Here is a 10,399-nt window from a genome sequence, read left to right on the forward strand (position 1 = left end):
GGGGGGGGGGGGGGGGGGGGGGGGGGGGGGGGGGGGGGGGGGGGGGGGGGGGGGGGGGGGGGGGGGGGGGGGGGGGGGGGGGGGGGGGGGGGGGGGGTGTTCACTCCTCCAAGTTAGATTTGTCTCATTTGAGACCAACTCATGACAACCGGAAAAGAGAGGGAAATCAAATTATTCATCACCGTAAAAAGAAAAAAAGGTAAATGGTGATGCACATTGAGAACAGTGTAGTCGGTGAGTTGATGGTTTTACATCTCGGTAATTTTAGCTCCAAACTGTCCATTTTTTTTTTACAAGAAAACTCTTCATTTAAAAAGATTGATTACAAAGGGAATTAGGAAGACAACGTACCAACCAAACCAAAGCCAAAACGTTGGTTATAGTTACAAGATAATTTGAATAAGTGGCTCAGAATCTAATAAGATCTCAATGACTTCAAATGTATACTACTGTCCTTCAAGATGCAAGGACTCCTTTCCAACTGAATAGCTATAAACTTAGCCATATAACCCCTAAAATAACTTGAGCTTTTTATTTTGAAATAGCTAAACTCTACATTGGCTGCACATGGAACTCCATGGGCGTTCTGGAGACCACCCAAATGACGCCAAACAGCCAAAACAGTTCACTCCGAAATAAAGAGCCAAAGGTGCAGAGGATCAACAGGTGGTCTTGCATTGCCACGCTTTGCCTCCAAAGGATGCAACAATGAGAGGGGAGATAAGATTTAACTTCTCTGGTTCGTGTTTGTTGTATTAAAGGTTCCAAACAACTTAGTGAACAGATTTTCCAGCACCTCTTTAGAAATGAGATAGGAATGCAGGAATTTACAGGAAAATAACCCTGAACTTTCCAGCTCCCCTCACTCTATCGTCTTGAAAGTTTGGTCGGACATTGGATAGCCTATTTTTCCAACTTTAACCCTCAGAAATAATATTGTAGGAAAGATTCCAATGGCCACAGGGTAGTCCCAGAGTTTAACATCTCTCCACCACCATTGGAAAGAAAATTCATTTATCCGCCAAGCCAAGTCCTTTCATATAGCTATGGAGAAACAGGGACTTTTCATACTTTTTAGGAACTTAGGGCAATTAATCACCGCAAACGATCATTAACAAATTCTCTTGCAATCAGCTGATGCCAAAGAGTATGCATTTCAAAGAGATCTCCAATGGAGACGCTCTTTTCTCTTTCTTCTTCATTTAAAGTACATGGTGAAACTATATTACGTAAAATGATTTTTTCAAAATGGCGCAGTAAGAAATTTCTCTGAAACACCTAAAGAGTTGGCAATTTGTGTCAAAAAGATCATGTAAAAGCCGTTCAAATATATTGAAGCATATAGATAAGTATTAGGGAGTTCAAAGTTGAAGACGAGATTTGCATAGAGACAGAAGTGGAAAAGAATGGGAAGTTTTTTTAGCATTAATGGAACGCTCAGATTTTTATTCCAAAGTGAAGATTTGGAAAAAGAAAACTTGGAAATTCCTCCCGCAAAAGAGGCTGCTGGTTTTGAGGATAATGCAAAGAAAATCTTGGGGAGAGCATGGGTTTTTCTCCTCTTCTGAATTTGGTGGAGTTAGGTTTCAGTAGCAGTCGAAAAAAATTCTTCGTGGGTTGGTTTTTCAGATTATTTGAAGAAACCAGAGGCCATTTTATCACCAATTACACTGACTCTTCGTGTGTTGATCTTCTAGATTACTTGAAGAAACTAGAGGTTATTTCATCACCAATTCCAAGTGATAAGAAGAACAAAGCCAAGGGGAGACAAGACGAAAAGGATGCACTAGATGGGTCAAGATGGTTGTTTAGGAGGATCAAGATGGTTGTCTCAAGCTGGCTAGGTACTCACGGATATAAAAATAAACAACGCTAAAGGATGGATATTTAGAATTTTTAGTTTCTTAGAGGGATACTCCTAACTTTTATATAAATGTTTTGGGTCTCAAAGAGGATCTTAATTCTTTTTAGTAGGCATTTTTAAGAGTCGAGTAAGGAAAATATTTTAGCAAAGTTTTGTAACTTCTTTTAGTGGCATTTTATGTCAAGTTTTTGGGTTTTCTTGTAATTTTCAGTTGGGTAGGACATGTTTGTACCCTTCCTAAAGAGTTTTGTAACTTGTAACTTCTCACTATAATAATTAAATGTTTGTTTCCTTGTAAAAAAACTGAGGTATACAGAAGTGTAGAAAAAGATGCCAGGTAAATGGAGCATATCAATTCTAAGTACCTTGGGTGGTTTAAATGGATAATCTGGAGGGAAATGAATGTTGACAAGAAACACTCCTCCTGCATATGGACTGTCAGGAGGACCCATTATTGTTGCTTGCCAATGGAACATGTCTTCAGCTACTGGGCCTAAAATTTTTCATTGAACAGACAATTAAAATCACGTGAACATAATAGTGCTATAACCATTAGTTATGTCAACTGAGGTACAATAGAAAAATAATCGAACGGGGACACTTGTTCCCAACGTAAATTCATCAAGGAAAGAAGATGAAGAAGCATAAATTTTACTGGCATTCCACATATGAAGAATATCATGGTGTAAAGAATTATTATCAGTAAGATTAAAGTTGGTTCTTATTCCCAGTAAGAAATTTTGGAGGCTGGCTAAAAGCTTGAGATCGAACTTTTCAACTCTCACAGGAAGAACAATCATTAAATTGAAATTTATGATTAAAAAAAAAGTTCGATGCAGAATCCTTGATGAGCAAATTTAACTACTGAGATATTTTGATTGCAGATACATCACAACTCCGGACTTATATGGTCAAAATCAAGGCTGAATAAACATTTGATAACATAAAGCTTTGATTATCATTGGCAGTTCCGTTCTATTTCCATTCGGAACATGTCAATGTCATGAACTTTCATGCATGTTTCAAACCTTCTAGTTTAGTCTTTGTACTAAAAATTAGTTCAGTCTTTGCATTCATTTTTTTCTCTATTATTAAACAAAGGCATAACAAAGTCACAGACGTGTTTTGTTCATTCAATTGATGTGTTAGTGGATCAAGTGCAAGATTGCAAATATATTTATTTTAAATGTAATCACTAATAAAAACTAAACTTAAGAGTTAAGGGACTAAATCGAAATAACTATATATACTAGGTGTGAAGATAGCTCATTCAGCTCAACAGATTTATTTGATTTACTTGCTCTTAATATACTGTTTAACGTGAGACCATACTAGTTAGAGAGAGATTATGCATTAGTCATATCATTGGAGAGTCATTTTGTCGATAAATATTCTTGAACTAATGTGATTATACTTGGCAATGAAATACAGAAAGATTCATCTCACTTATTCTTTCTTCTCTGTGTTCGGTGTGATTCTTGAATAGATGTTTAGAAATCGAAAGAGGTTAAATTTTATAAACCTTTAAAGCATATACAGGGAAAGTGGTAACAAGATCAACAACGGTGTGCATACAAATACGATGCCAAACTTATAAATTTATGCTGAGCACAGTCGCAAACATGCTCAAGGATCATATGCTAGTAACAATTGGAGTGTTACTATGATCTTGTAGCAGATACAGCCGTTTAACGACAACGACGTTTAGAAGCAAAGATCAGACTCTCTCAAGTCATAACATGTCTAAAGCCTAAATACGTGAAATAACACGGTCAATCCTACGCTAAAAAAGCAACAATCGGAAGGAAGATCATAAGCAATGAACAGAGCTCCTTCCAGTTTTCCACACAAAATAGATCAATCCTCAACTCCAAATCAGGCAGGAAATAGTTCATGAAAAGCATAAAGAAAAATGTTAGAAATAAGAAGAAACCTGCACTGCAAGACGTAGGAGGATCTTTCTGGAGATCCTTGAGCTCTTTCAAGATCCGCTTCGAAGCCATCACCAAAATCCAAAAGAGTGGAATCTCTGGAGATCGTTTGAAGTTGAGAATCACAAAGAAAGAAGAAAAACAAACAAAGGAATGAACATATCAGAAAATAGAAGCAGCGAAGAGAAGAAAGGAATAGAAAGCTCACCTTGAGATCCTCCTGCGTGTTTGTTGTTTTGCCTGAGAGAAGAGAGGATTTGCAATAATTTACAAAACCACTTTATATATTCCAAAAAATATATAAAAATAATAAATAAATAAATAAAACAGAGAAAAAGAAAAGAGTGAGAGCACTCTACTGTACTCCGTAGACTCGTTTAGCTTATTGGTCTAATTCATGTGGACCCACCAATATTCATTATTTACCAATTTAGTCCCTAATTTTTGTGATTATTATTTTTTTTAACCTAATTTTTTATTAAATTAAGGTTGGGTTTTGAAACGAGAATAAAATACAAACCTATCAAACGAGAATAGAATTCACTCTCAGATTGCCACACGACAAATTGAAGAATCCCCATTTGCCCAGAAAGATGAACAAGCTTTATCTGCGTTGGGCGCTTACTTGATCTAAATCTTCAAATAAGAAACTGCATATCATTCGTCGGTACGAGCGAAATTCCCGCCAACGGTGCCTCCTTTAATGGTTAAGTATTGTTAACAAGAACAATATGCCTCAGGAACGGTTAGGTTGATCACGTTATTATTTTAGGTTTACATACAACAACGTTGATCTTAGTGAAAGGTATTTTAGACGCCCGTAATTCCAAATTATGGATATAAAGGATTTTAGTAATAGTTTTACTTACTGTGTACTCGTTAGATTTTGACTGGAGACAAACATAAAATTACTTTTTTTATTAATATCTAAAGCATATTAAAGTTAATATTTTCATAATTTCCTTTCACTTTTCACTTTTCACTTTTCACTTTTCACTTTTCCTCCATTCGTTGACAAATAAAAACGAAATCATTTATTGTTTCCCTAATAAGTTAAAAAAAAAAAAAAAAAAAAAATCCATCATAATTATTAATTATGTTATCTTTTCACTTTTTATTTTCAACCCCTCAATTATTTACCCTAAATTTCACTTTGAAATAATGATAAATTACAGCTGCCACCTGTATATTACACATGGCATCATAATTCCAAAAAAAAATCATAATTAAAAGATTTCCCTTATTTTTATTATAGTTTTTTTTTTCTCTAAAAACTAATTTTGATTTTTTATTTAATATTATGACAACCAAAATTAATTTTTCGAGCAAACAACCTTCGAAAAGAAATATACTTACCCGAATGCAAGAATTCTATTTCAAATAGTTCCGTGATTGACATGGAAGAAAGAAAATAACGATAAAAATATTGTATACAACTATTCTTTTGACTTTTTAGCTTCGAGTCAACATCTCTATCTCATATTCTCTCTTTTTTAAAAAGTCAACTTTCGTTTTATGAACTGTTGCAAAACTAGAATCTAGATAGGAAAAAGCTTACAAATACTTAATGAAAGGTAAGCACTACATGAACAAATTAGCTCCAACTCAATGAGAGGTTGAATTCTCTGTCACGACAGCTTGCGGCGGCGGTGGTGGCATTGAACTTTCAGATCAATTGGTGGAAGAACGTCGATTCTCTGCTTCCATTGGTCGAACGCTTTCGATCATCGTCACGATTTCCGACATTTTCGGTCTCTGATCTGGTATCCTGGTCACACATGATAAGGCTATTTGTAACATTTCAACCATTTCTTCCTCTATGTTGGGATACCTCATCAGCTCTACATCAAATACCTCAGCTGTCCACTCCTCACGGACAACTGAATGAACCCATCTAACCAAGTGCACGATTTCTTCGCCACCTGTGGCATGTATCGGGGACTTTCCGGTTAGAAGCTCGAGGAGCACGACGCCGAAGCTGAAAACATCTGATGCCTGTGTGGCCTTGCGGGTGTCTGTCACTTCCGGGGCTCGGTAACCAGCAGCACGGGATATAGGTGGAGCGAGCGAGCTTGTTATGGTTGCTAGTCCAAGATCAGACACACATCCGTACTGTCGAGAGTTCAGAAAGATGTTTGAGGATTTTACATTTCCATGGACGAGCTTCCCTCCATTTTCGGCATGGACACGGGCAATTCCTCGTGCTGCACCTACTGCAATTCTCAGTCTGCTGTCCCAATCTAACGGTGTCTTTTCCTCTCCACGTTTACCTGGAGAAAAAGGAACAAACAAACGAAGATACTAAGAACATGTTGAAAGCTGCAGAGATGGATTTCCCCTGCTGTGGGAGAGTAGACCCTCTATTTTGTTGATAAATTTGTGCTCATAGCAATTGATTATAGGACGTTATATTGCCGAGATTACAACCCCGACGTCATTATCGGCATTGTATCATTCTCGGCCAAGCAGCCGATCATGGATGTAACAGCCCAATCTCACCGCTACCCGATATTGCCTCTTTGGGCTTTCCCTTAAGATTTAAAAACGAGTCTACTAGTGAGAAGTTTCCACACCCTTATAAGAAACGTAACGAGCTAAAACGGACAATATATGTTAGCAGTGGGCTTGGGCTATTACGAATGGTATCAGAGTCAGACACCGGGTGGTGTGCCAACGAGGACGATGGGCCCCAAGGGGGTAGATTGTGAAATTCCACATTGGTTGGAGATGGGAACGAAACATTCTTTATAAGGGTCTGAAAACCTCTCACGAGGAGACGCGTTTTAAAACCGTGAGACTGACGACGATACGTAATAGGTCAAAGCGGATAATATTTACTAACAGTGGACTTGGGCTGTTACAGCAGAGTAGGGCTAAACAACCATGTGAACAGATATAGAACTAACATGGATTATTCATAACTAGCAAGATGAACACTCGACTCAAAATGAACTTCATTCAGCTTAAAACTTCTTCTCTCCTAGACAGAAATCATCCCAAAAACACATAAAACTCTACTAATTCAACCAAAATAGAGTATGCAAGAAAGGATTGAAACTTTAGTTATAATCTTCAGTAGAGAGCATAAACAATGAAACTACAATCATCAGCAGTTCATACGAGGTGCATAGTCGAGATAGTAACATACCGTGCAACATAGCCGAGACGCTTCCCTGAGTAAAGAAATCATAAACCATCAGCTTCTCATCTTTGGAATAATAGTAAGCCTTCAACTCAACCACATTCTCATGCCTGATACCGCCAACAATCTCCATTTGCTGCTCGAAATCGCGCTTCCCGGCGTTAACATCCTTCAACCTCTTAACAACAACAGTAGTAGCATCCTCCAGAATTGCTTTATAAGCAGTCCCAAAAGTTCCCTTCCCCAAAACCTCAGCAGAAGCCCTCAATAAATCCTCCAAATCAAAAGCATAATGGCAGCCCTCAAAGAAAACCAATCTGTTATTTGCATCTTGAGTCCTTGATATCACCTTCTCCGGCGACATTCGACCTTTCTGCCGATCCCCAGAATACTCGTCGTCCTCACTCTTCCTTCTCGAGAAGCAAACAAGTATTAGAAAGCCAAAAGCCAGAAGCCCCAAAAGACCGCCAGCAATTATGATTCCTAACAATGCTGCTTCTCTAAGCCCTTTAGAATTCTTCGGCTTATCATTCGACACGAGCAACGTCGGTGGCACGGGAGGATTGTTCAGTGAAGAACTTTCGAAGGATATGTTATTGCCTAGAAATGAAGAACTTGGAAATCTCTGTAAAGATTTAGGCAAACTCCCACTCAAATTGTTGTTGGATAAATTCAGAATCTGCAATTTGGGCATTTGGAGGTCAGGGATTTCCCCTGAGAGAGAGTTGTTTGCCAAATTCAAACCAGTAAGCTCTGTCATATTAGAAAGTGAAAAGGGTATGCTGCCATTGAAGCCATTGTTAGAGAGGTTCACAAAGGTGAGATTCTTCCAGACAGAGAAGTTTGAAGGCAATGGCCCAGAGAAGTTATTGAACTGAAGATAAAGATAAGACAAGTTACTAAGATTAGAGAAATCCGAAGGGAAATCCCCTGTTATACGATTGGATCTGAGACTCAAAATTTGCAGCCCCGTGAGCCGGCTGAGAGTGTTCGCCGGAATCGGGCCGTGGAAGCCAACTCCGGGCAATCGAACGGCTATAACACGAGATTCATCATCACTGCAAGTTATACCAGTCCAGTAATGGCAAACCGGAGAAGTCACATTCCAATTAAGAGAGCGAGAGTGAGGAAGCTTCTTGACAAAATCAAGCAAAGCTCGCTTATCTTGAACTGGGTCGCCATTACTTGGGGAAAAAACCAACCCCAGAACCAAAACGAAGCTGATAATCCACAGAGCTTCCATTAGAGGTCTGTAGAACACAGAACCAGAGGTTTCTACAGGCGTCTATCGTTTAAACTGTAATGAACCCAGATGAGAGGAAGAGAAAAAGAAGAGAAAAACAGGTTAGATTGACAAATTTGAAATCAATATAAAAAGGGAGAAGGGAATAGAAATGGAAAACCAGATTCCAAAGTCATTGTCGAGAAAAGTAGAAACTCGCAGGGTTTGAATTTTTGAAATAACATCTCACAAACCGAGCTTCTTTTTGTTCTTTACTCGGTCCCTTGTTTAAGCATTGGCTTTGCTGGAGTTTGAAGGAACCCCAGATTACAAGAAACGAGAAAAGGGGGAAATAAAATACAATTTTCCTAGAAAACAGAGCAAAAGCAGGAAAGCAAGGCGTATATTAGCTCAAGATCTAAACCAAACACCACGAGAGAGAACCCTCATACAAACAAGAACAAAGATTCAAAAATCCATTGCAGGGCGAAAAAGCTTGTGGGTAAGAGAGAAAAAAAGTGCAATGATTTCTCTGTGGCGTCAAATTGAAATGAATTCAAACAAAGTAAAGGGTAGGATTAAAAAGCATCTAAAAAAGCAGGAACAACAGCGAAGTTATGATTGTCAAAATAGACTTGTAAAAAGGAAAGAACAAAAGGGCTGTGAACTCACAGCAGCCATTAGAGCTCTGAAGAAGAAGCTTGTGGCTGGTGTAGCTATGGCGCTCGTCTGTTACACGCAGAGGGAAAATGGTGATTGAGTAACTGAAGAGAGTGAGAGAAAACGGTAAACTAATAATGGAGGGGGAAAGGGCAAAAACCAGTGTGTGATGATTGTGAAGCATTTTCTGGATGGGGTAAATTCATTAAAGGCCAAAAAATGTGGGTCCGATTATTAATTACTACAAACATTTGGGGTCCTTTTTCCATTTTTAGCTATTTCAGCAACGTGTGTGTAAATAATATTCTTTTTTTCACTTTTTCTTCATCATCATCATCATTATTATTATTATTATTATTTAACCTAATTCATCCCATTACATCTTAAAACTTTTAATGAATTAATCTTAGAATTTTGTTTTTATATAAGTTTTTAAAATTTATTAATTTAATTAAAAATTTTAAAATTTTATTAGAAATGGTAAAGAAATTTATATAATTAGATTCCCATTTAATTTTTTTTTATTTGATTACTTCAAACGTAATCATTTTGTCTTACAAGTTAATTAATTAAAAGTTCCACTAAATTTAGCAATGATAAATATTTTGAAAAGTTAGAAAAATAATTTAAAAATAAATAAAAAGTTTTTTTTTTAATAATTTTTTTAGTAGGTTAAAAATAAACTTTTTTGGTCGAAAAATAGGTGGGGTCCACCCCTCACTTTTTCTTGGGAAAAGTTGATCTTAGGAGCTACTATTAGTAAGTTCAAATCTCTCTTGTCTTTTTTCTTTTTTTCTTTTATTTATTTATTTATTTTTTCTTTTTCTAATTTAAAAAGAAATTTTCCACTCGGGTGTTTTGTTCTCCTCTCCAACTAATGTGGAACATTACAAAGGTATAAATCGACGGTTTCTGTCAATATATTAAATGTAATAATATTTTCAAACGTTTTAAAATTGTATAGATATTTTTAAACATATATATATATATATATATATTTATTAAGTTTAAGAATATTAGTACAAAAAATTAAAATTCAACAGTATTTTAAAAAATACTTTTAAAAATTTAAAGATGTTTTTAGGGCTGCTTCTTTTAAGGTGGAACCTCGGCCCAATGGGCTAATAAGACTGTGTATAAATATTTAATTATGAAAAATAGTTTTGTAATAATTTTATTTTTACCATAAATATCCTAATGGGCTTTTTTCTCATAGGCCCAAAATGGATGGGAGACTTATCTTTTCAAATGAACAGGCCCATCAGACATGCTTTCTGTGGATTTTGTTTAATTTTATTAATTGGTTCAAAATATCAGATTTTGTTAGGTTTTTGGATTAAAATTTTGGGACGATTGGATTGGTGATCTATTTTTTGAGTTGGGTTGGGTTGGGTTGTTGAGTAGTTAGTTTTTAATTATTTAAAAAATCATATTTATCTATAATATATATTAATATCAAATATTTATAAGCTACAATTCATCTGTTGCATCAGTTTCAAACGTTAAATATTTTTAAATTTTTTTAAGTAGTGTCGGGTGGGTTAGACTGTAACCCTATTATAGTTTACTATATATAGATA

The 10,399-nt window shown here is 36.4% G+C and overlaps 2 protein-coding genes across 3 annotated transcripts in view; both read right to left on the reverse strand.

The window, feature by feature from the left end:
* Window positions 1–4,087, reverse strand: part of LOC111469105 (ubiquitin-conjugating enzyme E2-17 kDa-like) — a 5,611-nt gene extending 1,524 nt beyond the window's left edge. Inside the window, exons 1-3 of the mRNA XM_023114348.1 lie at window positions 4,004–4,087; window positions 3,798–3,893; window positions 2,230–2,357 (exon numbers count right to left, since the gene is read on the reverse strand). Coding sequence (XP_022970116.1) covers window positions 2,230–2,357; window positions 3,798–3,867 — 198 coding nt within the window. The 5' untranslated portion in view covers window positions 3,868–3,893; window positions 4,004–4,087. The remainder of the gene's footprint in view (window positions 1–2,229; window positions 2,358–3,797; window positions 3,894–4,003) is intronic.
* A 1,072-nt stretch (window positions 4,088–5,159) lies between these two features.
* LOC111469037 (probable inactive receptor kinase At4g23740) lies at window positions 5,160–8,977 on the reverse strand. Of its 2 annotated transcripts, none has more exons than XM_023114253.1 (3): window positions 8,832–8,965; window positions 6,944–8,212; window positions 5,160–6,065 (listed from the first exon to the last, which is right to left on the reverse strand). In XM_023114253.1, the coding sequence occupies exons 2-3, from the start codon at window positions 8,178–8,180 to the stop codon at window positions 5,467–5,469; spliced, it is 1,836 nt and encodes a 611-aa protein (XP_022970021.1). In that variant the 5' UTR covers window positions 8,181–8,212; window positions 8,832–8,965; the 3' UTR covers window positions 5,160–5,466. The 2 variants fall into 2 exon arrangements, with proteins under 2 accessions (XP_022970021.1, XP_022970020.1); XM_023114252.1 differs by having other exon boundaries at window positions 5,205–6,065; window positions 6,944–8,234; window positions 8,832–8,977.
* Between the last annotated feature and the right edge of the window lie 1,422 nt (window positions 8,978–10,399).

This window comes from Cucurbita maxima, unplaced genomic scaffold, assembly GCF_002738345.1.
Source record: "Cucurbita maxima cultivar Rimu unplaced genomic scaffold, Cmax_1.0 Cma_Scf00038, whole genome shotgun sequence".
In the NCBI taxonomy this organism is placed as follows: Eukaryota; Viridiplantae; Streptophyta; class Magnoliopsida; order Cucurbitales; family Cucurbitaceae; genus Cucurbita; species Cucurbita maxima.

What these genes read in the sequence shown, in the direction of transcription:
- LOC111469037 (XM_023114253.1), bottom strand. Translation starts at nt 8,180, where the DNA reads ATGGAAGCTCTGTGGATTATCAGCTTCGTTTTGGTTCTGGGGTTGGTT. An exon ending in CGTCTCGGCTATGTTGCACG is followed by an intron (nt 6,066 to 6,943) that starts GTATGTTACTAT and finishes CTTTTTCTCCAG; the next exon opens with GTAAACGTGGAGAGGAAAAG.